The 25,987-nt window shown below is 42.7% G+C and overlaps 1 protein-coding gene across 1 annotated transcript in view; it reads left to right on the plus strand.

Annotated features, from left to right (window-relative positions):
- The window catches only part of col4a3 (collagen, type IV, alpha 3), a 32,487-nt gene that overhangs the window by 555 nt on the left and 5,945 nt on the right, over positions 1-25,987 (plus strand). The window contains exons 2-43 of the mRNA XM_011617240.2: positions 413-697; positions 1,325-1,381; positions 3,526-3,615; positions 3,702-3,746; positions 3,827-3,871; positions 3,967-4,029; positions 4,327-4,380; positions 5,543-5,569; positions 5,878-5,952; positions 6,456-6,518; positions 6,602-6,637; positions 6,709-6,756; positions 9,635-9,709; positions 9,972-10,016; positions 10,118-10,180; positions 10,262-10,306; positions 10,386-10,439; positions 10,520-10,561; positions 11,023-11,104; positions 11,964-11,999; positions 13,450-13,614; positions 14,459-14,551; positions 14,662-14,757; positions 14,944-15,014; positions 15,121-15,309; positions 15,385-15,553; positions 17,013-17,105; positions 17,240-17,344; positions 17,418-17,512; positions 17,759-17,909; positions 18,147-18,260; positions 18,397-18,564; positions 18,761-18,850; positions 18,933-19,067; positions 19,378-19,476; positions 19,597-19,686; positions 20,119-20,258; positions 21,818-21,944; positions 24,484-24,564; positions 24,716-24,817; positions 24,919-24,966; positions 25,048-25,233. Coding sequence (XP_011615542.2) covers positions 608-697; positions 1,325-1,381; positions 3,526-3,615; positions 3,702-3,746; positions 3,827-3,871; positions 3,967-4,029; positions 4,327-4,380; positions 5,543-5,569; positions 5,878-5,952; positions 6,456-6,518; positions 6,602-6,637; positions 6,709-6,756; positions 9,635-9,709; positions 9,972-10,016; positions 10,118-10,180; positions 10,262-10,306; positions 10,386-10,439; positions 10,520-10,561; positions 11,023-11,104; positions 11,964-11,999; positions 13,450-13,614; positions 14,459-14,551; positions 14,662-14,757; positions 14,944-15,014; positions 15,121-15,309; positions 15,385-15,553; positions 17,013-17,105; positions 17,240-17,344; positions 17,418-17,512; positions 17,759-17,909; positions 18,147-18,260; positions 18,397-18,564; positions 18,761-18,850; positions 18,933-19,067; positions 19,378-19,476; positions 19,597-19,686; positions 20,119-20,258; positions 21,818-21,944; positions 24,484-24,564; positions 24,716-24,817; positions 24,919-24,966; positions 25,048-25,233 — 3,742 coding nt within the window. The 5' untranslated portion in view covers positions 413-607. The remainder of the gene's footprint in view (positions 1-412; positions 698-1,324; positions 1,382-3,525; positions 3,616-3,701; positions 3,747-3,826; positions 3,872-3,966; positions 4,030-4,326; positions 4,381-5,542; positions 5,570-5,877; positions 5,953-6,455; positions 6,519-6,601; positions 6,638-6,708; positions 6,757-9,634; positions 9,710-9,971; positions 10,017-10,117; positions 10,181-10,261; positions 10,307-10,385; positions 10,440-10,519; positions 10,562-11,022; positions 11,105-11,963; positions 12,000-13,449; positions 13,615-14,458; positions 14,552-14,661; positions 14,758-14,943; positions 15,015-15,120; positions 15,310-15,384; positions 15,554-17,012; positions 17,106-17,239; positions 17,345-17,417; positions 17,513-17,758; positions 17,910-18,146; positions 18,261-18,396; positions 18,565-18,760; positions 18,851-18,932; positions 19,068-19,377; positions 19,477-19,596; positions 19,687-20,118; positions 20,259-21,817; positions 21,945-24,483; positions 24,565-24,715; positions 24,818-24,918; positions 24,967-25,047; positions 25,234-25,987) is intronic.

Genomic DNA, 25,987 nt, shown 5'->3' on the forward strand with positions numbered 1-25,987 from the left:
TTTTTTAAGTGGCCATGATGTCTCTGAAGCCTTTAACAGGCATAGGAAACAACACTTTGACCCATGTCAGAATAATTACTCTCATCTGTTGACATGATTTTTTTGTGTATGTATATTTAAAAAAGCCACATTTTCAAATTTTTCATCTTTTGCAGAAATGCATGTTCTTGTGGCAAACAAGTAGCTGCAGTGTGATTAGGGCTAACCTTAGGGTTAGGGTTAACCCTAACCCTCTGATCAGTTGGTTAATATTAAACTACAGCTGGCTTGAAAAATGTGCTGATGGGAAAATATTTACTGTAGTACTATAGATCACGAGACCAGGGTTTTACTTTGAAAAGGCAAACCAGGAAATGATGTATCACTCTCTCTCTCTCACTCTCTCTCTCTCTCTCTCTCTCTCTCTCTGTAGTTGTGGGTCATCCATACTGTGATCCAAAGTGAGCGGTACCAGCACAACAACCTGTCCTACACTCGGAATAGTTGGTGTCGATACACATATACACACCCACACATCCCTCCTCCACAAACACACACACACACACAGACACAATCGCTCACATGTACACACACACACACACATGCACATACACATAGACACGCGCACATGGAGCCTCCAAGTGTCCTGAGTTGGAACATTGTCCCACTACTGGTTTTGGGTCTGTGCTGGTTTACTGATCAGGGACACACAAAAAGGGTGAGTGAACACGCACACACGTGCGCGCACACAAACACACATATGCGTGCACACGCACACTTTCTCTTTTACCTACTTTGCTACCTACTGATGGTAGAGTGGTTCTGTACATACGGTCTTGTTAATTTGGATAGAACTTCATACTATTGATATTTTCAGGTTTGGTGATCTTCCTGCTGTTCTGGTAACTGTTTGACTACAGAGTTCTGGATCAGAACAGAACATACCTCAATCACTTTTTGCTATCGAATTTTCCTGGTGGAAAAATTCAGAAAACGTGTGAAGGAACATGCTATGATCTAAATGCTTTCCACCTGCTTTCATGCTGCTGATGCTGGACGCAGATCATGTGGTGGCAGCATGTTGAGACAGGAAGAACGATAAAATACAATCGGAGCCTAATCAGCCTTTCTACCTGCAGATACATGAACGTGTTTGGGTTCAGACCCACAGAAACATGATAATGACAACTTGAGCCAACATGTAGCTTCAGTCACAACATTTTGCAGTTCCTCCTAAAGACTTATGTCACACCATGACTTATGGATCCTGCCAGCTCATTTCAGACCTGTTCCAGTACTTGGTTCAGGACAAGGTACAAATTACTGTAATAATTTTTATTTGCAGGTCTGTATTTGCACAGGGAAGTTTCTATGTCACTGTGATGGTGTCAAAGGTCAAAAGGTAAGGAAACCCTTTGATGTCAGAACCAAAAGTGAGTCAGAATTACCAAAACATCCTGTCTCTGTGTTATTTCTGTAAAAATGGAATTGTGATTTATTTTTTTTAATTCAGTATTTTTCAGTTTAATTCAGAGAACTTGAAATCGTTTTCAATCATTGGCTGGTGCCTTACAGATGGAGCACAGGGTTAGGGTTAGTTGAGATGGATGAGTGGTTAGGGTTAGTTGAGATGGATGAGTGGTTAGGGTTACTTGAGCTGGATGAGTGTTTAGGGTTAGTTGAGATGGATGAGTGGTTAGGGTTAGTTGAGATGTATGAGTGGTTAGGGTTAGTTGAGATGGATGAGTGTTTAGGGTTAGTTGAGATGGATGAGTGGTTAGGGTTAGTTGAGATGGATGAGTGGTTAGGGTAACTTGAGATGTATGAGTGGTTAGGGTTAGTTGAGATGGATGAGTGGTTAGGGTTAGTTGAGATGGATGAGTGGTTAGGGTTACTTGAGATGGATGAATGTTTAGGGTTAGTTGAGATGGATGAGTGGTTAGGGTTAGTTGAGATGGATGAGTGGTTAGGGTTACTTGAGATGGATGAGTGTTTAGGGTTAGTTGAGATGGATGAGTGGTTAGGGTTACTTGAGATGGATGAGTGGTTAGGGTTAGTTGAGATGGATGAGTGTTTAGGGTTAGTTGAGATGGATGAGTGGTTAGGGTTAGTTGAGATGGATGAGTGGTTAGGATTACTTGAGATGGATGAGTGTTTAGGGTTAGTTGAGATGGATGAGTGGTTAGGGTTACTTGAGATGGATGAGTGGTTAGGGTTAGTTGAGATGGATGAGTGGTTAGGGTTACTTGAGATGGATGAGTGTTTAGGGTTAGTTGAGATGGATGAGTGGTTAGGGTTACTTGAGATGGATGAGTGGTAATGATGGTTCATTGATGCGTTTTACCCTCCCCTGTAATTACAATTACAAAAATGTTTTTCAGATAAAAAAAGTAGTAGTAATAATGATACTACTACTACTTTTACTACTAAAAATAATAATAAAATCAAATCAATCTTTGTTTATATAGCGTGTTTTACAATCAGAATTGTTTCTAGACCCTTTCCAGAATCCCAGGGCCTGACCCCCAACAAGCAACAGTGGCAGGAAAAAACTCCCCTTGAACCTTGAAACCTTGAGCAGGACCAGGCCCATGTAGGGGGACCCTCCTGCTGATGGGGGGGCAGAGAGAGAGGAGAAGGGGGGAGGACAGGTAGAGGGTAGAATAGGTAGAGATCATAGAAATATATTAATAATACAAGCTGCTGGTATAGGAGTAGTCTGCGTCAGCAGGGTCGGAGGTCGGCAGGCCAGGCTATAAAGACGGCTAGACCTGTAGATGGATACGGGGGGCAGAGAAACTATACAAAAAATAACATCATCAATAATCTAAATAAATATACAAATACAATGAAATTATAATAAAAAATGTGAGCACTAATAACAGGATAAAACACATTTTTCACAGAGAAAAAAAGTATAAGAATATCTTCAAAAAATAGGTATATAAGAAGCAAATATAAAAAGCAGCTCAAAAGAGGTTAATACAGATTAAATGTAGATAATGTCAGGTGTGATTTTTCGTATAACGGGTGAGTATAACAGGTGGTTAGTCTGTTGTCATCCCAGACCAGCCTGTATGGGTTAGAGGGTTAGGGTTAGAGGGTTAGGGTTAGAGGGTTAGTGGATTAGGGTTAGGGGGTTAGGGGGTTAGGGTTAGAGGGTTAGGGGGTTAGGGTTAGAGGGTTAGGGTTAGAGGGTTAGAGTTAGAGGGTTAGGGGTTATGGTTAGGGGTTAGGGTTAGAGGGTTAGGGGTTAGGGTTAGGGGTTAGAGGGTTAGAGGGTTAGAGGGTTAGGATTAGGGGGTTAGGGTTAGAGGGTTAGGGTTAGAGGGTTAGGGTTAGAGGGTTAGGGGTTAGGGTTAGAGGGTTAGGGTTAGAGGGTTAGGGGTTAGGGTTAGAGGGTTAGGGTTAGAGGGTTAGAGGGTTAGGGTTAGAGGGTTAGAGGGTTAGGGTTAGACACTCTGCTGTGCTGTTTGTGAACAGCTGAGTTTGATTTTTTCCTGAATCTACCTTTTCATTACTCCTGACCTCAGCTTCTTCTCACAGGGAGAGCCTGGCTTTCCTGGGTATGGTGGATTACCTGGAGTCATTGGTTACCCTGGAAACGAAGGCCAGCAGGGCCCTCCTGGAGAAAAGGTAACTACTAGAGGTGAATGGTTTCTAAATGACTCCCTAAAAAAGTTATATCAAGTTCTGTTGTTGCTGTTGTTTTCCCTCATCAGGGTGATTATGGAGTATCAGGAGGTACAGGACTAAAAGGATCAAGGGTAGCACTCATGCTGATCAATCCCAACATGTCTGTTCTGATAAATAAGGAGAGCTCAGTCCACGTTCCTTGTTTTCTTAGGGACTTCCAGGAAGACCAGGTTTGCCAGGAACTCCAGGACTGCCAGTGAGAACTATGTCCATTGAATTTGTTAAGACCTCTTCCAGACTTGGATAAATTTTAGAAAAATAATCCATAATTGTTCTCTAATTTTTTCTAAGGGATTTCCAGGACATGAGGGTTCCATTGGTCAAACTGGATTCCCAGGATGCAATGGCACAAAGGTGAAATGATGGTGAATGACAAACAGAAGAAAAGGGTTAGATATAGGTAGAGGTCAATCAGATTCATGAAAAATTCAAACAAAAAGAAGCCAAAATGGTTCGACACTAACATGTGGTTGAAAATGGATGAACCAGAGTAGATTAGTTTTTTAAAAAAAAAACAATTCTAATCATCCTGTCTTAGCATGATTGTTCATGAGCATGAATTAAAAAAAATCCTATCTTGAAGCCTCTTAGATTGTAGACAAATTGCAGCACTCATCAGTTTTCCCAAGAACTCTTGTTGGTGTCTCATAGGGAGAAGTTGGTTTCCCAGGATTTCCTGGGTCTCCAGGATTTGTTGGCCTTCAAGTAAGTTCCACCTACTGTCTGATAGTAAGTACTTTTACACACACAGATTAATCAAGCTATAGCACAAAATGCCTGGCAAAGAATCAATCTAGCTAATGACGGATTAGGGCTGAACTGCTGTAATTCTGCCTTAACGTTGCACCTGGAAAGTCTCTCAACATCGCCTCACTCAAGGCAGCCCTCCATTAAATGATGCCTTAGGAGCTTGCAAGCTTGTGGCCCTCATCCAGTTTCGACACCAAACATACGTCCACTTGGGTCCAAAAAAAATAATGGAGCGGAGCGGTCTATTGGGCTGGTAAGGTGTCACTAGCTCCTCCAGGTAGGATGGAGCTAGGCCTCTGAGGACCTGGTAGGTCAGGAGAAGGGTTTTAAAGATGATTTAAATTAGACTTTTCCATCGCGTCAGAATTCGTTCCCTGTACCAGTTTCTATGCAATGGAGAAAGCTGAATAACAGGAAGATCCTACAGCTTTTACACTGTTTTCATTTTGTTTTTGTTTACATTTTCGTCTTCCTCCGCTTTATCTTGGACCGGGTCGGGTGGGGGGTCAGCAGACTAAGCAGAGATTCCCAGATTTCCCTCTCCCTTTCCTCCAGTTCTTCAGGGAGTATTCAAAGTTTCTCCCAGCCCAGCTGAGAGACGTAGTCTCTCCAGTATGTCCTGGGTCTGCCTCGGGTACTCCTCCTGGTGGGACTTGTCTGGAACACCTCCCTAGGGAGGCGACCATGAGGCCCCCCTCAGCTGACTCCTTTCAACACGAAGGAGCAGTGCTCTACTCCGATCTCCTCCCAAGTGACTGCGCTTCTCAAACTTTCTCTAAGGGAGCACACAGCCACCCTGCAGAGGAAACTCATTTTGGCCACTTCTATCCGCAGCCATGTCCTTTGGGTCATTACCCACAGTTCATGACCATAGGTGAGAGTTGGAGTGTAGATTGACCGGTAATCAAGAGCTTCGCCTTGCGACTAAGCTCTCTATCATCTCTATCATTTCACAATGTATGCAATATTGTGTAGATAAGATTTCCCTTTGCCTGCTTCTTTGAGCTGTTTACCTGGATTATTTTCCATATGCCAGTGTGGTGGTTGTGAAGCGTGCACACATGCGTGACAACAGATTTGTGGTAAGCTAGCATTATTAACTGCTGATATGTTTTAGGGTGAACCAGGATCGAGAGGTGCAAAGGTAACATTTACATATTCTGCACATATTTAGATGATAATGAATCACCACTACATCCTGACACTTCTTTACTAACTTGTCTGATAACTAAAGTCAAATTTCTCTCTGTATTGGAGATTTGAGATTTGGACTAGTGATCAACAGATTGTGAAAAATATGAAAAAGCAATTTCTAGCTCTCTGAGCTAATATTAACTTCACTAACTTATAACAACAATAACAATAACAGTTGGTAAATGGTGCACAGATTCATTGATACAACATGTTGCCATCTGTGAAAGTCCTCTCTAAAACATCCTCTGCTTCTTTTAGGGAGAAACTCTTGTCTACCCTGTCCCTCCAAGTATTAAAGGAGAGATGGGATTGCACGGAGCAGACGGGGAACAGGTAGAAAGCTGTATTTTGCCCAGATTTCTTCTCAGCTCTGTAGCCAGACTGACTCTGAGTCACAGTGGAGCCACAGGTTCTTTAGAAACCTGTGGCTCCAGTGGATCAAAGGGATTCAGGTAGATTCCCGTTTGTTCAAGTTCATGATGTTTTCATATAGTAGCCTAATCATGGAGTTCCACAAGCTTCTGACCAGTCCTATTTAAGTTGTACCTGCTTCCCTTAAAAAACATTTTTGGACATCAGAAACAAATATACACAGTTCTTCCAGGCTGGAGCGTCATAATTGATATGTTATTAGGATGTCTGTCTTATTCTGGCAGAACCTCCTGATCCTGAAGTTTTGCTGCCAGAGATCACTTGACTGCCAATAATTTCGAGAATAGAGTTAGGGTTAGGGTTAGGGTTAGGGTTAGGGTTAGGATTATTTGCACATTTTTATAGACAAAATGCAAAATCTTGTTTCATGAAGAATAAATATGGATTGGATGTTTGTTTTTCAGGGGCTAAAAGGAGACCTTGGGGAACCAGGACTGCCAGGCACACAAGGATTTGCTGGACTTCCTGTATAGACTAGTTTCAAGATCAACATGAATTATTACATTTTGAGTTATTTATGTCATCTGTTCTGTTTGTTGTCTTCTTTCAGGGGATGCCTGGTGTTCCGGGATTACCAGGAGACAAGGTAAATCTGATCTTGGATCTTGTGATTTGCCCTTGTTATGGACTTCTGATGACAATGTGTTTTTGTTTTAGGGTCAGGAAGGGCCGAGTCCAGTGATTCCAGGTCCTCAGGGACAAAAGGTTAGTAGGTTTGCAGCAACAGTTGACATTATTCAAACCGGTCAGCTGTTCTTCTGTTGCTTTGTGGGGTTTGTAAAGCCCCTTTCATGCTGCAAGAAAATAGCATGAAAATGGCATGTCCTGGGTCAACTCAGGTCGTTTCAGTACAGTGAAAGGGTTGTCATGGCAATGATCCTGCAACCGCCACAATAAATTAGCTGGTTACATTAATGTACCTGTGGCATTGTGATTTTGTCATTGGACATCCTGTCCACAATGACTGATCTCTGAAGGACTGAAATTTTTGCCCAGTTTTTTTCGATCAAATCAAATGTGTAGCTACACGACCTTAAATGAAGCAGGGTTGAAAACAATTAGGCTTGGATGAGGACGTGTGCGCATGCACCTAACTGACCCTCATACCTGTTAGGAGTAGGAATGTATGTCCCAGGGAAGAGGTGCCGTAGCTTTGTCAGCCACCTCTGGAGAGGTGGAGGAGGAGTCGTGGGAGCTGCTGAAGCAGTGAGGTGTGTGATGATGGTCTCCAGGTGCTTGCCAAGCTGGCTCATCCCTGTGGAGTTCCATTGTTGGCCAGATAATTCTATGTAGTGATGGAAATGGAAGTTCTGTTGACTGAACTGAATCACTAGTATCCGTTCATTAAAAGGATTTGTTAAAAACACTAATTTACCGAATTGTTTAGTGCTGAAGAGTCCTGCGCACCTGAAGGAGTCGTCATTTAGTCCTTGCAATTTGTTAGTTCAGTATGTCAGTGAGAAAACAGCACTAATTGGCAGTTTGTACATTGAGAAGCAGAGAAACAGATGCCCAAGTGCAAATTGCTATGAGGAGGAAATGATGGAAGAAAACATTTCATAAAGTGCTTTGATTCAGTTCATTAACTCAAACAATTTATTAATTTGAACGAATATGAATGGCAGCAGGACCCACTATGCAGGAATCAAAAAATATGAGTTTATTAACTCAACAGCAAATTAAACTCAAATAAAAATTAAGTCCAAAAAAGTACAAACTTCGGCCTTGTGTAAAAAGAATGCGTAAGCACAAAAATGCTGCATGCACACTATTCCACACTAATATTCTCATTTAACAAAATTGAAGTAACTGTAGAAATGGACGCCAATTTTGTGGCAACCTGAAGTGGTTTCCCCCAGAAAACTGTTTAAATTGTCCAAGAGGCTATTCCTAATATTCACATTAGAGATAATAAAGATGAACAAATAACACCCAGGTCTTTGCAAGTACGAGTGGATATAAAAGTATGTGTAAATGGTGCAGAATACAACGTTAACAACAATGGCGGCATTGGCGCTATTAGAAAATGTTGTCAGTGGACAGCAGGGAATGTTCATCAACGACTTTAGGTTGAGAAGGACTCTGTACATGAGGCCCCTGGAAACATCAGGGACGAGGAAAATCAAAACAGCAGCAAGGGCTGGGGACTACCCCTAGTGACCAGGCACAGACCGTGACATGGAGAATTAGGTAGCAAAACCACTGCCAACATTTTAATGAGGGTTGATTAGACATTAGCAGCTGATTCGGATCACAAGTTACTTTGGAATGCAGGGGGAACTCTCTGTGATAGGCTGGTCCATCTATGCTGTGGGAAGGAAAAGCACCATCACTCCTTCCCACCCATTGCCATAAGACTCCAGAATAGACATATCTGCTGAATGTTTTATCCTTTAACCATCCTCCTCAGTTTTAAAACCAGGAATTTCCCCACTGTGGTATGAATTTAATCTCAATTTAATATTATTCAATTTAAAGGGCATGGAAAACATTTTTTACATTGCCAAAGAGGGTATTAAATACAATAAGTGAGGTGGGGTCATGTGGTGGGTGCAGGAACCCATCTTAGCTGCTTATAGGCATTGTTGCTCCTGAATGAGATGCTGGCTCATTGCAGGGCCCTATGTACCTTACTCAAGGGTACCTCACCAGTGCACGGAAGGTGTCCTGGCACCTTAACTCTAGAGTATTTATAAAGTATTTACACACACACACACACACACACACACACCACTGCATCACTGTTTTGAATATAAAGTGTGTCAGGTTTTGTCTTGAAAGCATTGTTCTAGAGGAAAAAGATCTGAAGCAGGATGAATTCCAGGGGTCAGACTGTCAGTTCTCTTGATTGGTTGTAGTTCCAATAATTGTTGCAGTGGACTGTTCTTTTACTGTCACAACAACTCACAAATCGTATTGCTATGTTTGCACACTGCTGGATTTCAGCCAGCAGATATAGAATTTTTTGCGGATGTTCAGGTTCTTAAAACCTGTGTAAGTGTTTCTGAGGTCTTTGTTGAGTTGGCAGCTGGTGAGGGAGTGTAGCTCCATCTCAACCACCTCACTTATTCTCTAACTTTGTAGTTATTGATTTGCTTTGGTTTTTGGGTGATGCTTTCCAGGGTGCCACATAGTTTTCGATGTTCCTTAGTCTATGCATGTCATGTCTGTCAATAAAGAAGAGGAAAAAACAACCAATGGAAACCTTTTCTTTGGTGTCAAATGTGCTCACAACAGCACCAATACTTTACAGCACCCTACTAGTAATAACTTTCAAGGTTACTTCCGGTTCAAGATTTCTGTTGAAATTGTCCTATTTGTGTAGTTTTACACGTGGTAAAAGTATTCCGTGAACTCTAAATGTTTCTCTACATTTGTAAGATTAATCCTAGAGTTAGCCTGTTCTGTTCATTTGGTTTTTTTTCTTTTTGTAATTTTGCTTCAGAAAATACAAAAATGATTTTAAATTCTTTGTTTCAAACTTTGTGAAAGTGTTAAATGAATGTTATTTTGTATTAGACTTCTCAGCCACTTCTATGAGGTGTAGATCTATCCTATCTTTTGTGTTTTCTCATCTAATCAGGGTGACCAAGGCCCTCCAGGAATTCCTGGACAAAAAGGAATCAAACTGTATGCAGAAGGTCCAAAAGAGTTGAAGGTCGGTCGGTCTGTCTGTCTCGCTGGCTGGCCGGCTGGCTGGTTGGCTGGCTGGCTGGCTGGTTGGCTGGTTGGCTGGTTGGCTGGCCGGCTGGCTGGTTGGCTGGCTGGCTGGCTGGCTGGTTGGCTGGCTGGCTGGCTGGCTGGTTGGCTGGCTGGTTGGCTGGCTGGCTGGCTGGCTGGCTGGCTGGCTGGCTGGCTGGTTGGTTGGTTGGTTGGTTATCTGTCTGGTTATCTGTCTGCCTCTCACTGGTATTTTTCAGGGAGAACCAGGTGACATTGGAGAAAAAGGTTGCCGTGGACTTTCTGTGAGTCAAATCTGTCTTACTGTCAGACTAACAGTCTCACATTCCACTGTGACATCAGTTCTGCCTTATGTCTGTAATTGTGTGTTTGTTTTGTCATGTAGGGTGTCCCAGGTAAATCGGGGCCTAAAGGAGAGAAAGGAATACGTGGTGATGCAGGTCCACAGGTAAGACAAAGACATTAACACATTTCTAAATACTTACTTTTATCACTGAAACATGGAACCCCCCCTTCTAACATCTTCCAGGGTACACCTGGGAAGGACGGAGTTCCTGGTCAGCTGGGAGAACAGGTAGCATACTATGCTAAAAGGAAGTAGCATTAAAGGATCTCTGATTCCACCTAAAATTGAATTATGTGTCTGTCTGCAGGGTCAACCTGGTGGTCGTGGGGTTCTTGGCCCTCCAGGTATTAAAGGAACTGAGGTGAGTACCTATATGATGCACTACTGTAGTAGTAGACACTGTAGTCTTGTACAACATTAGTATATCTTGTTCGTTTGTAGGGAGAAAAAGGTGACCGTGGTTTTCCTGGACTTCCAGGAGAGGTAAGTCTGGCTGCTTTACTCCTTTGGCTAAAATGATAGACGCAGGAGGAATGGTTACCAAAAAATTAGTGTGTCTTGCCCTCAACTACAGTGAAATTGAAATTAGTTAGCTAAACACATTACTTTTATCTGTTCAGGAGAAAAGTTGCAAATTGGATGTTGGCCTTCAAATTCTTCTCTATCAGCCATTTCCATCTTTCAAAGCATTTCCTATACAGATGCTTATTTTGTTAGGGTTAGGGTTAGGGTTAGGGTTAGACATATTTAGACATATTTAGTTAGGTCATGACATATTTAGGAATCATAATGAGGCCTTTTAGGTTTAGGACCATCAGCCATTTTTGATCCTGTTGTAGTTGGAATTACATGATTTAACATATCCAGATAAATAAAGTGCAGAATGATTGAGCTTACCGATTGTGATTATTGCTACAGTAACTTTTTAAGATCTGTGGTTTTAGACAGTATGGAAGTCCATATTTGTGAAAGGCCAGCGTGGGCAACCTGGACCCCAAGGAAGTACTGGTGCCCCTGGAGAACAAGGTAGGTTCAGTTCAATTTTTATTTATACTTCGGCTGTTACAATCACAATTTTCTGTAGGTACCTTAAAGGAACCCAGAACCTGTCTCACAAATAAGTAAAGTTACATGAAAAAATAGCTTTTAACAGGACACCTGGGGCATAAGGAACCTTGATCAGAACCAGGCTCATATGGGTGGGGTTAGGGTTTCTGCTAATGAACAGCTGGGTAAGGGGGAGATAGGGCAGGAGCAGAAGGGCTACAGTGGGGTTAATAATTATTTGACACCCTGCAGAATTTGTAAGTTTGCTCACTCTTGACGAGATTGGTCTCTAATTACTATGGATGTTTTTTGATCGTAGTGTTAGAATTCCTGTAAATAAAGGAGTAAGCCATAATCCCTCCGGTGCTGTTTGCACACCTGGTGACCAACTACAAGAAATGTCTCTTTGCTGTGTATAACATCAAGGGTTTCTCTACCAAGTACTCACTTGTGTTTTGCTTAAGTACCCAATGGTTATTTCATTCAATTAAAATGTACAATATTTTATTGTTATTGTCAACCTGACTAGATTAAAGACCAAAAGGAAAATTCAACATATTTTTGTGATAAAAGGACCGATTCTGATTGAAACACACACATTTTGAACTGACATATACCAAATATTAAAGTATTTTCCAAAAAGGTTCAGAAATTCTTCCAATCAGCTAATGAGGGGAACTTTTATGTCATTAAACTTTAAAAAATGAGAGGACAGAAGGGAGAAAGTCTCATAGAATTAAAACAAAAAGTCTGTAAAGTCTGTAAACCAAGATGCTAATCTTAAGTTTTGTATATCACAAAGCTGGGTGATTTTATGTTCTCCTCACTTTTTTTGAAGGGCTTATTGGTTTTCCTGGACTACGAGGACAACCAGGTATGTTTTTTGTTCCTCTGTAAACAGAAAATTTATCTGCGACTGCAAAGCAGTGGTGGCCAGCCCATAGGGGGTCCTGGGGCACTGCCATCCCTTGTAAGAGGGTGGAAAAAATGCAAAATTCATTTTTTCAAATTAAGGTAAAAATGTTTTTACATACTAGTGTCTGTGCAAATGTGACATGATCACAAGGTTGGTAAACAATGCCTTCTGTGGTATTGCAACCCAGGAAAGTTCAACTCGGAAAGGCACACAGGTTCAACGAAAGATACGCAAGGTACAGTTCCCAAAAGACAGGAGAATCCCAAATTAAAACACACAAGAAAAATAAAGTCCTTCTAACCCATGACACATACTGCAGATGATCTGTGATCACCACCCAGGACTGGAGGCCACAGCACCTGTTTGAAACAGGGGACAGCAAGTTAAAGTAACTCATAAATTGTACATAATACACAGAAAAAATACAAAGCAAAGGACATTCATCAATGTAAATTAAGTGTGTGCACTGCAAGCTGAGGGATTTATTTTAGGGAAACGAGAACTCATTTTGAACTAAATGCCAAGGCCAGTGGCGGGAGACACCCCCAAAAGTGCTGGAGAACAAGCAGGCCAAGATCCTGTGGGACTTCCAGATCCAGACTGACAAGATGGTGGTGGCCAACCAGCCTGACATAGTGGTGGTAGATAAACACCAGGAGACAGTGGTGGTGATGGATGTAGCAATCCCAAGTGATAGCAACATCAGGAAGGAGGAACAGCAGAAGCTGGAGAAGTACCAAGGGCTGAAAGAGGAGATGGAGAGAATGTGGGGCATGAAGGCAACAGTGGTCCCATTGGTGAAGGGGACACTAGGGGCAGTAACCCCTAAGCTGAGTAGATGCTCCAGCAGATACCAGGAACCACATCAGAGATCTCTGTCCAGAAGAGCTCAGTCCTAGAAACAGCTGAGATCCTGGGCAGAACCGTCAGACCCCCAGGCCTCTGGTAGAGGACCTGAGTCTGAAGGAGGGGGGCACCGCCCAGGAGGGCGAGGGAGATTTTTTTTTGATATATATGAAATAAAGTAGGTTTTAAAAGTCAAACTCTGACACAAAAACAGTCGATTTTTATAGAATCAGGTGGTCATACCCTTAATGTAAAGGGCTTTCAAAAACTTGAATTTTGAATTATAGTTGAGACCTTACCTTTCTAAAGCATGGAGCCTTATACAAATCTAAAGGGTTGATTTACTTTATGAGTAAAACTGCTGATTTTGAGAAGTTAATTCAATCAATATTGTTGAATTATGGGCATTGTCTGACTCGATATATACTTTTATACTGGACTTAGCCGCACCAAAAATAATATTTTTTACCAGCTGCCACTGCTGCACTACTAAATCTAGGCAGTAAGTGAAAGTCCTGAAGGACACAGTTCTCTAATGATTGCTTTTTCTTCTGCCTTTGAGGTTTGGCTGTACCAGGTCTTCCAGGATCTCGGGGACCACCCGGCTTACCTGGAACCAAAGGAGAACCTGGGAATTCAGGACCGATGAGCATTGGGCCACCTGGACAGGATGGAGTTTCAGGACTTCCTGGAGCTGAAGGAGACCAAGGAGAACCAGGAATAACAGGTGAAGTACTGAACAGCAGGTTGAGGTGTTAGTTCATTTAAGTGAGACAAAGGTCAATTTTGATATCAGGCCCGTGCTGTCTAAACAAGATCATGTTCAAGTTTATTTTATTTAGAGCCCAAAAATCATAAATGTTTTTTTTTTGCCTTGGAGGGCTTTACAAGCTGCACAGTTATTACATCCTCTATCCTTAGAACCCTGAACCGGGTCAGGAAAAACTTAGAACCCTCTTGTGGAAAAGAAAACACCTGAGGGAGAGCCTCAGATGAGGGGTCCCTCTCCCTGGGATAAACACACATGCAGTAGATGCCACATATAAAGAGTGTGGTAAATTTCTTCTGGTGGTAGTCGAGAGGTGCTGATGAGGAAGGAATCTTCACAGACACCGACTTGGTTATAAAAGATGTTTATTGGAGAGAACAGTCAGGTATCTATCGTTCAGAGCATTGTGCAGTTAGCTGTGATCCGTCCAGGGGTCTACCCTGTCTTAGCCCATTTGCATCTGGGATAGGCTCAAGTGCCCTCCCCTGAGAAGAAGAATAGTGGTCAAGAAAAGAATACAACAAAATGGGGATTCTTGCTGCTTTCCAAGAAATTTCAGGATCTAATATCATGGATGAATGCCACAAAGTGTCTTTGATCTGTGATCATATAACATTAGCGTTGAAATCAAGGTTTTTTTTCTTTGACTATGTAAACCATCAGACTGCACCTCACAGCTATTCTAAAATGTAGAAAGAAGTGTGAAAGAAAATGTTAAGCACTCAATTCCATGAATGTTTCCATAAGTAACATTAGCATCATCTCATGGGTTTGGTGGTCCTGTTTAATTTGTCATTCTCAGATTTCCTGCTGGGAGACATCGGTCGTCCAGGCAACAAAGGTCCTGAAGGACTGTTAGGACTTCCTGGATCCAGAGGCGGAAATGGAGACAAGGGTGGGTGAGAAGAAGTTCAAAATAATCAAATATTTGATTAATAACTGAAAAATGAGAGAGATGATGTGACATTGACACTTTACACCTCCTGTTTGTCTTTTGATGGTCAGGTGAGGAGGGTGAGGTGTGTTTCTCTTGTCAAATTGTTTTTGCCCCCCCTGGCCCCCCAGGAAATCCAGGAAAGCCAGGTGAAGCCGGAGAGGCAGGTAAAAGAACGTTATATGATTTGATTTTATGTTTATTATTGGTTATTTTTGATCAACTTGATGTTTTTATTGATAATTGATTAGTCTGCTCATTAATTCTAGCTACTGAATCTGTTTAATTTGGGGAAGTAAAACCCACTGACTAAGAAAGAGTTGCATGACTTTTTGTGTTGTGTATGTTTCCAGGCTCTTTTGGATTTCAAGGGTCCAAAGGTTACAAAGGAGCCAAAGGTGTTCAAGGGTACCCTGGTGTACAGGTAATCACCACCTTGTTTAAAGCATGCATGTGCACTGTCAGTAAAGATGCATGTAAATATAAAAAGTTCACCCTATACAGTATTTACTGTTCTATTATGTCTTTAGGGACCCTTCGGTGTTCCTGGACTGCCTGGTCCTCCGGGACTAGTTGGTAATCCAGGAGTCATGCAGAGACTGGGGCTAAAGGGTGAGGATGGTGACTGGGGGACAGTGGGACACCCAGGCATTGAGGGAAAAATGGGACATCAAGGAGTTATTGGAATGAAAGGTGTTCAGGGACCAAAAGGAGAACCCGTGAGCATCTGATCCAGACCTTTTACCAAGTTCTTCATCTTTCATTGCAACATTTAATATCTTGATCATTGTCAGGGGCCACTGGGGCAGAAGGGTGACCCAGGCCCACCTGGGGAGAGAGGACCCAGGGGACGCACTGGACAGTTGGGACCTCTTGGATCACTCGGAATTGGGGCTCCAGGATCTCAAGGACCTAAAGGCCTTGAAGGAGTTCCAGGACAACAAGGGGATCCTGGAAATGCAGGTGAGACTTAAATGTTCTGTTAAGCAACAAGTACTGTATTCCTGCTCATTTTGCTTGGGGAACCAGTGTCTCCTGTACATTCATTTATTTGCGGCAGTACGCAGGCCTGCCACAAATATTTTTCAGTTTTTTTGGTGCCCTTGTTCTAAAGAACAATTATATCTTCTAATAGCTCCAATGCTTCCATTGTTGTTAATAGTATTTTCTACTCCATTTGCATACTTTCATCTCCACTTCTGTAATCGCAAAGATCTGCTTGTATTAATTGTTCATCTGTTTTCCACTTCCATCATCCTCTGGACTGCTCTTCTGACATTATTAACAGTCTCCCAGCATCACCTCTGAAGGTCACCAAAGGCTTAAAGGCTCTAGAAGTGTACATACATCACAAAGTTGGTGTGGCGCACTTCACATTTCCACTGTTATTTTACACTTGATGAATCGGAATGTGAGCGTGTCAGTTCATACACAATGTTTTTGTGCATATGCGCCCTTTTTACACGAGACCCCTGTTCTGCCAGTGATGTGGTAGCAGGAGGATATGAGATAAAAGGAACATCAAGAAGACCTCTCGGTACAAGAGTGTGGGCAGAAGGCCAGAAGTAGTCCAAGCTGGTCTAACTTCATTATACATTTATATAATGACATATAATGCATTAGTTGTTAGTTCTTAACTCTGACATTGTATGTTCACTCATTCAGATAGATGAGTACTGAATTTTAATGATTTGTTTGGTGACAACAGACCCCTGCAATCACCTGCAAGGAGAAAACCGCAGTATTCTTGAAAATGTTCATGACCCTGAGGACTTCCCATATGATTAGGCTTTAGAATACTGTTTTAGGAAACAAAATCTGGAGGAAGTTATGTAACCAAGTTATCTTTCCTTTGCTTCCTGTGTCAGAGATCAAAACTGTACCCAGATTCAGTAGTCGAAAGAAAGAACATTATAAATAAATTAATAGTTTATAAAATGTATAAACAATAGTTTCTGGGGAAAGGATAAATGGTCTTGCAACAAAGACTAGATCCAAATACAAAATAAACTAGAAAATAATTCCAAATACTACAAAATCCAGTCATTAAATCCAAGATCTGGACATTGGGCAAAATACCCCCCTGGGAGCCTGAAGAGACGGTCAGGCTCAATACAAAGTAAAGACCATGAGCAGAGTTGAGAAAGACGGGATTGATCACAAGAAATAGGCCCGAAGATTATTGCTGTACGGTCAGGCGTGGAGCACAAACAATCTGTTTGAATTCAATTTAAAAGGTGTTTAAGTCAGGTTTAATTTGGAACTGTTTTTCTATATTTTACATTAAATGAGAGTTTTATATTCAAATCCAGATCAACTTTGTTGTTTTTTGGTCAAGCAACCCACCTCCACAAATAAAATGATCTTCTTTCACTCCACTTCTGTGTTGTTTTTCTGAATTTCCTGTTGTGTCAATCATTAGGAGAAAAAGGTTCTCCAGGTGAAATCAGAACCTCTCCAGGAGATCCAGGACAGAAAGGGCAAAAAGGTTTACTTGGAAATCCTGGACCTGAAGGTCAGACAAATGTCACTTGGAAAAGAAAAAATAAAATCGTCAATATTTTATCTTCTATTAGCATTTTGCATTTTTTTTAAATTGACCTTTTAATGGTCCCACCAATTTAACTAGCCAGTTGTCTCCGGTTTCAGGTGTTTTAGGAGTTCCAGGGGAACCTGGACCTGTAGGTCCAAAGGGTCAAAGGGGAGATAATGGCTTTTCAGTTCAGGGCCCTCCAGGCTTTCCAGGGGTCAAAGGTCAGGTTAAAACTGAGGTTATTACTGTACTAAATATCATCATCTGTCACTAAGCGCTATTTTCTGTGTTCAGGAATCAAGGGAGTACAGGGAGCTCCAGGTTTACCAAGTTTTGGTATTAAAGGACGGGCTGGGCCATCTGGTCCACCAGGAATGCCAGGCCCCAAGGTAGGTCCCACAAACTGGAAGTTCTTGATGTAACAAATAGGATATTTATTATTTTTCTAATGAATTGGGATTCGAGGTGTCTATCTTGCTCTTTAACAACTTCTGTTAATACTTTTTTAACTTCAGTATAAATTCATTATTGTTGTTCTGAGATTATTCTACAAAACTTTGAAATCTAAATGACAGCAGTGCAAACCTATAAGGAGGTGAACCTGTGACACTGGGTCAATGCTGTCATCCTAACAGGGGGACCAAGGATTTGGTTTCCCTGGTCAGCAGGGTCAATTAGGTCCAACAGGAGAAGATGGTTCTGTTGGGCCCCAAGGAGACACTGGACATCAAGGACCCAAGGGAATACAAGGTTCTCAAGGTGGAGTTGGTCAACAAGGAGAAAAAGGTAACACCATTTCACCAGAACTTTATGGATTTGTAGAAGAAATAGTAAGTCAGGACTTTTACAGACAGCGAAACAATTAATTAGTGTTAATAGGTACACAACAGCTAGTCTCCACATCATTTTATGCATCATTATTATTCTTCAGTTGTCTCCAGATCTCCTCAAAAACCTTAATAAATAATAGATGAATTTGATTTTAAGATAGACTACACGCTAAAGTTAATTGGAATTTTTAAGGTCATAAAGGTCTGGATGGTGTTCCTGGGGCCATTGGTTTAACTGGGTTATGCTTACCCGGAGCTACTGGAACAAAAGGAGAGGAGGGACCGCTTGGGGTCATTGGATTCACAGGTACAATATAATTTCACCAAAAGACAGATTCAGTGCCAAGTAGCATTTCATAATCAGTGAAGATTTTAATGAATATGATCTTACAAAAATCAAACCTGCATTGAGAAGTCCAGCCACAAACTATTTACATTTGCAGGACCTCGTGGCACAAAGGGTGTGCGAGGGGACCGAGGCTCGCTGGGTGCGGGATCACCTGGAAGTCAGGGGCCATATGGGGTACCAGGATACGATGGACCTCCAGGGCCAGTCGGACAAATTGGTCTGAAAGGCATGAGAGGAACCACTGGAGAACCAGGAAGTCCGGGTAAGGAGTTAAGGATATCATTTTTTAGTTTCTCCACTGACATATTTAACCACCTTCTCTGCTGATTGTGCTGAACCCTGGATTATGGGTTAGTTCTAAGGATTACAACTTTCTTGATAAATTGACCCCCCCCCCCCCCCCTCCCCCAATACGAATATTGTTAGAGCCAATTAAAGTTCATGTGTCTTTTTTTTAGGTGTTGAAGGGGCTGAAGGTTCTTCAGGAGTGGTTGGGAGACCTGGGACTTGGGGGAAACCAGGAGAGATTGGACAACCAGGGTGGAAAGGTTTTGTTCGATTTAAATTTAACTCGTGTTACACTACATTTCAAATAGTATTTTTCTAAATGGTTATGTTTATGTCTTTAAGGTGATATTGGTACACATGGAGTTCAGGGGCCTCAGGGGTCTCAAGGCCCACAGGGGGATAGAGGAGAACCTGGAGTAAAAGGAATTCCGACTGTTGTGAAGACATATGGAGCCCCAGGAGACCCTGGACAACCTGGTACAGTTTTCTGCTCAGTCCTGAACTGCACATTTGGATAAAAACTTGATTACAAAGACTAGGTTTTCAAATGATACTGATATTGATTGGTATTTATCTAAAATACTTTTTCTTTATCAACTGAAAAAAACACTAGAAATTGCTTTTTTTTCTCGCCAACTGCATAATTTCACAAAATCTTAAAAGGTACAAAAAATACACTACTCATGCCCATGAGATCTGCCAGAGATCATTGGAGCCTAAGATCAATCATGGTTCGTTTCGTTATTCTAACCTATTAAATGGAATACATCTGTTGGCTCACCTTTAGGGCCCATAGGACTCACTGGTTCTACAGGGGAAAGGGGTCCTCCAGGATCACAGGGCCAGGATGGCAGCAATGGTGCAACTGGAAATGCTGGGTCAGCAGGTAAAAATGGAAGCACATTGTGGTAGATAATTTTAATTAGCTGTTAGGTGCTGCTCGTGGCCATGCCGATGAGACATTGAGTATGTTTAAAATTCGGATCTAATCTAAATCTGTTTTCAGGTTCACCTGGAGACCCTGGCAGACCTGGAGCAAATGGTGCTCCTGGTCCTTCAGGAATAATGGGAACCACTGGAGAAATGGGGAAGCCGGGTAAGATCCCAACAATATCATATTTAAAAGAAAAAATATGAGAATATTTATTTAATAGTCATTCAGATATCAAAATGATTGTCTAGCAAAGATAAACCTTGCTCAAGGGCACCTTGCCAATGTTTTGAAGGTGTTCTGGCACTTTCCCCTACTACCAGAACACCTTCCAGGTTGTGTCTGCCCTGGGGCTCAAACCGAGAACCCGCTGCTTCTCATCCCAGTTCCCAACAGACTGAGCTATCACCTTCCCACAAATGTGTTTCCAAACCCACAAATGCTCAATATAGGGCCATGCAATGAACTGGAGACTCATCCAGCGGTATACCCCACCTTCGCCCATTGTGTACCCTCCCTCTAACCCCGAAAGGGATAAAGTGCTTAAGAAGATGAGATAAGATACACAATCACAAAAATTATAACTTTCTTTTCTAGGTTTTAAGGGTGAAAGGGGGATAACAGGTCCACGTGGAGAAAAAGGTCCTGATGGAAAACCTGGAATAGAAGGACATAAAGGTTCAAAAGGAGACCCAAGTCCAGTTGGACTAGGACCCAAAGGATTTCCTGGAAACAAGGTGCTCAGATAAACAAACATACAAACGTGGAAATTTGTTTTGTAAGAAAATCAGCTTTTTCCAAACTCACTGGATCAGCCCTTTTCTTAAGGGTTTTCTTGTTTATAAATTAGAGATCAATATCTACTATCAGTATTCTTGAAGCACTTGTGAGTGAGAATTAAATAGGTTTTTATATTTATATATCAAAATATCAATCAGGTTTCAGAAAACAAAACAATGAACGTGCCAAATCTCATCACTGTTATACATGAGAAGGAACAAAATACTCTGCATCTTTTTTTTTAATCTGTCAAAAGTGTTTCACATAGTTGACCATGAGACTCTTCTGTAGGTCGGCATAGAGGATGTCCACATGTGGTCATAATATGGTGGAACAACGTCCAAAAGTCCCGATGTTCCCACAGCATGGCCATGACTCCTACCTCTCTTTACCTTGGAAATGTGGGAAGAGGCTGGTTGCATGATGAGTTGCTTTGATGTCAATAGTAGTGGATAATTTGCTCCCTTGTTACAGACAACATAGAGGAGCTCATTAATCATGAAAACAGTGGCAGTCTCAGGTTGCCTTTTTGAAGTTGTGTGGTTCCCAGAATATTTAAAAGTAGAAGGGCAGGCCAAGCCTTTAGAAATGGCCCCCTGTGGTAAAACTAGCCCTCTTTATACAGGAGGTCGACGCCCTCTCTAGTTTAAAGCCAGTCATACGCGATACAATTATAGCTCCTTTTTGACCAGATTTTTGAGACACCATGACCTGGCATACTCGGCCCGACTCCTTGTGTCATCAGACATCTTCTTCTGTGCAGTGTACTGGGGGGGAGCGAGGGCTGATCACCTGCTCCCGGTCAGCTCCAGGTCAGCTGAGTAAAGGCTTACGCACAGTGAAACAGAACCTAGTGCTGACCAGAGAGTTTCTCCCTCAGTGCGCATGTCCACAGTAACAAGTCAACATGACCACACGTCATGTTTGCCTCTCTTGTAGTTCTGTTTGGGGAGGGCATGAGGGTTTTGCAACCCATAAGACACACCTGTATCTATAGTTTATAAGCTATATAAACCAACCTCACACTTCATCTGCTTGCCAGATGATCGATTCCAGTCCGCTTTGCAATTTCGTTGCAACACAGGATGACCCAGGACCATGAGACCCAGGACCATGCGACCCATTGAGCTCTCTGGTCATGTTTGATGATCAGACCGTACAGTTTGAGTACATAAATCCTGAGCTTTGTCGGTACATCCTAGACAATTTATTCGTGCAGTGTGCATTGGCATTAAGAAGATTTTCCAAAATCATACAGCATCGGCCTAGCTTGATGAAGATGAAGAAGGTACCTTCCTCTGTGAGAGGCTGGGAACTTTCCCTGACAGTGTTGCAAATGTGGGTCAGCCCTTGGGTTTTTCTGGAGACTCATTCACAAATTAGACACAGCCTGGTTGGATACTGCTTTATACTCTAGCCTTATTGACTTTTATCTCTTTGGTTGTGGGTTTGAAAAAATCTGTACAGATATTTTGTAGAATACCCCTAAAATAACCCTATTTTCTTTTTCTCTCAGGGTAATCTAGGTTGCCCAGGAATTCAGGGCACGAAGGGTATTCCAGGTGAAATTGGCCACTCTGGCCCTCCAGGAAACAGCGGCCCCAGTGGACCCCGAGGTGATTCTGGACCTTCAGGATGCAGAGGTATGATGCCGTAATCTTTGCCTGTATTTCAATTATTATACGTAAATGATCTTAGCCATAACATTTGTAGAATTAGGTTAAGGAACAACTAAGAGAACTTTGTTTTGTATAACACAACTGCAGTTCTTCGAACTCTATGAGTGAGGTGTATTACTATGGGATGCAGCCTCCTGCAGCCCTGGCAGAAGTAATGATCTCAGTCCACCAGTCGTGACTGGCACCTCACCCAGTAGTCCCACACAATATATGTGGGTGTGCAGATGAATTTAATGTTAAATGTATTGTATTTAGAGCCCAGAATCACAAACGTTGCCTCGGAGGGCTTTACAAGCTGCACAGTTGTGACATCATCTGTCCTGTGATCCTGACCCTCAGAATGTTTCAGGATACCACTCCCTCAATTCAATAATCAGGCCCACGCCCAGCAGGACATGCCTTCTGGGCGAGACACCTCTCCTCTAAGAACTGTGGTTGTGTCAGATAATCAAACATTCTTCATAATATTCCCATAATATTCCCATAATATTCCCCTGACACGTCACACACGTAGAACACAACAAAAATCGGTAGTAGACGAGTTAGTCATACAAGCAGGTCTGCTTAAGACATTTCTAATTCTTGCAACTATTCTTTCACTGGAAGGGTGAGCAGTCTTCATTTTGCCTGCAGAAGGAAGGGATGATTTTTCTTCATTCAAGAAGTCGACTGTGCGGAGTTAACCCTAACCTAACCCTAACCTAACCCTAACCCTAACCTAACCCTAACCCTAACCCTAACCCTCACCCTCACCCTCACCCTCACCCTAACCCTCACCCTCACCCTCACCCTCACCCTAACCCTAACCCTAACCCTCACCCTCACCCTAACCCTAACCTAACCCTAACCCTCACCCTCACCCTAACCCTCACCCTCACCCTCACCCTAACCCTCACCCTAACCCTAACCCTCACCCTAACCCTAACCCTCACCCTCACCCTAACCCTCACCCTAACCCTAACCCTAACCCTCACCCTCACCCTCACCCTAACCCTCACCCTAACCCTCACCCTAACCCTAACCCTCACCCTCACCCTCACCCTAACCCTAACCCTCACCCTAACCCTAACCCTCACCCTCACCCTAACCCTCACCCTAACCCTCACCCTAACCTAACCCTAACCCTAACCCTCACCCTAACCCTAACCCTCACCCTCACCCTAACCCTAACCCTCACCCTAACCCTAACCCTAACCCTAACCCTCACCCTAACCTAACCCTAACCCTAACCCTCACCCTAACCCTAACCCTCACCCTCACCCTAACCCTCACCCTAACCCTAACCCTAACCCTCACCCTCACCCTAACCTAACCCTAACCCTAACCCTAACCCTAACCCTAACCCTAACCCTAACCCTCACCCTAACCCTGTGCCCTGCCATTTGTCTGCCCATGTGCAACATGGACATGTTATTTCAGCCACTTATATATATCGTATATTGAGCCAATATGCTTCATGTGTTCTCTTTTTCTTTTCTTTTAGTCTTAGATTGTGAAACAACAGACTGTGACTCTGCCAGTGTTATTTTAAGCCATCTTAAATTCCTCTTCACTCTTCCCACATTCAGCCTGTTATGTGAAGTGTGTGAACGTATTTTGCAGAGTTGCTGAGCTTTTGCAGATCTTGTGTATGAAATGGTGGATTTATTTATGGGCTGGTACCTTGCCCACAGCTTGACCCAAGAACCCCCTGCTTCTCAGCCTAGTCTCAACAGACTGAGCTATCGCCTCCCTTTATATTGTGGTGCAAATAAAGACTCTGTCACGGTTGTGGGGGTTTTAATATGGTGGGATGTCTTAGTCTCCAGTGATGTCAATGCCATGGCCAGTTAGAGCATTAACAGACCTTCAATAACATAATAGTAGTGAACCTTGGCCAAGTAGGCACTATTTTCACACCATTTATTGCCTTGAAAGTCTAGTGGAAAAGCCGTCGAAATATGCCTTCCGTACTATGTCGGATAGGTGTTAGTTGAAAAGTAAGTTCCATGTTCTCCTGGTGTGCAGATATTCCTCCAGTTACCCTCCCACAAAACTGTGTGTGTGTGAGATTCAGGTGTGTTATTGCCTTTCACCAGCTGACTGCTGGGTTAGACTCCACCCACTGTGACCATGAGTGAAAAAAGATAGTCCAGACACTCTGCAGTGTACTTCATATAACACAAAGTACCTGGAAATTCTGGAGCCTCTCTGATTAAAGCTGAGGTTGTCTGCCTGTCTGTCTGTCTGTCTGTCTGCCTGCCTGCCTGTCTGTCTGTCTGTCTGTCTGTCTGTCTGTCTGTCTGTCTGTCTGTCTGCCTGCCTGCCTGCCTGCCTGCCTGCCTGTCTGTCTGTCTGTCTGTCTGCCTGCCTGTCTGTCTGCCTGCCTGCCTGCCTGCCTGCCTGTCTGTCTGCCTGCCTGCCTGCCTGCCTGTCTGTCTGTCTGTCTGTCTGTCTGTCTGTCTGTCTGTCTGTCTGTCTGCCTGCCTGCCTAACTGCCTGCCTGCCTGCCTGCCCATCTCAGGTATGCCTGGATTTCCTGGTGAAAAGGGTTGTGATGGTCCTCCAGGGAAGGATGGTCCACCAGGACCCAATGGCCTTACAGGTATGGATTAAAAAAACTATTCAAAATAAAATAAAATTTTTCTTCAACTGTGACAACTGTAGTTGAAATGATGTTTATTAATGAAACTTGATTTTATAAATAAGCACATGAAATGTACATGCTCATGTCTGAAAAATATTGTCAATGTCAGGTAACAAGGGGGCTCCTGGGGATCCTGGTCCATCTGGTGTAAGAGGAAATCAGGGGCAGGATGGGATACCTGGACCTCCTGGGGAAAAAGGAGCCATGGGAGGTAGCAAAATTGACACGACAATGTGAATGTCTATGGACAGTAATTAATAATATTTTTTTGTTCTCAAATCAATTCATTGTTCAACTCTTGTTTTTCAACAGAACCTGGTATTGGACCACATGGGCCTGAGGGGAAAAAAGGACCTGCAGGTAAGTCCTCAGAGATGATGAAGAGTCTTTTTAGTTGGGCCTGTGAAAGCACAAATTAAAATTCTCATGCTGTCTATTTAGGGTGTGCGGGGGAAATAGGTCCACATGGCCCCTGTGGCCCACCTGGTCCCAGTGGTCCTGCTGGACAGCCAGGTTTGCATGGTCCTCCTGGAGTTCCCGGGCCTCCAGGTTGTCCTGGCAGGGTGGGAGTCTGCTCTGAAGGAGAGAAAGGGCAGAAGGGATTGCCTGGAGTACGGGGACCTAAAGGTGTCACATTTAGAATTTATGTTGAATAGATGTTAAATGTGTCGTACTTCTTAAGATGTCTTCATCAATGTCCAGGAGGATGGTTCATTAACAGGAAGCACATACAAACATGGACAATGCCTAAATGGGTGCTGTCAGTGTAAGTCCAACCACATAACGGTTCTTCTTAAAGAGGAACTAAACTGCCAATCCACCCTTTTTTCTGCTGAAAAGAAATGTATTTTATAAAGTACTGTTTGTGACACTGGTCCAACTCATTGCCAACAATTACCCACAATTTGGCACATTTTCATTGACTAAACTTCAGTTGTAGTGAGACGGTTATTAGATGATGTCACCTACTGTCCCAATGCATCACCTAACAGCTCCAGAGGATAGACACATCATCTTTGAAGGTCCCACGCTGCTTATTGAATAGAGTCTCAAGGTCACTCTTGATGACAGGGTCTGGTTGACCCCCCCCTGTTATTATTGGAGGTTGTGGGTTTGTGTTTGAGCTGCTCATCACAGCACTCTTTCCCACACATAAGGTTAATATAATTGAATTTGAATTTCTTTATTTGTCCATTTCTTCACATGTAGTTGACATAAAAAGGAAGTGAAACTGTGCTTCTCACCATCCCATGCATCGACAAGCATTCAAACAGAGTGCACAGGCACAAACCCCAACACATCCTAAACTTTCAGGTCGTAATAAAATGTGCTGAGCTTAAGGCCTAAACCTTTTAACTGGTACTAAAATAAGAGGATATAA

The sequence above is a fragment of the Takifugu rubripes genome, chromosome 11 (genome assembly GCF_901000725.2).
Source record: "Takifugu rubripes chromosome 11, fTakRub1.2, whole genome shotgun sequence".
Lineage (NCBI taxonomy): Eukaryota > Metazoa > Chordata > Actinopteri > Tetraodontiformes > Tetraodontidae > Takifugu > Takifugu rubripes.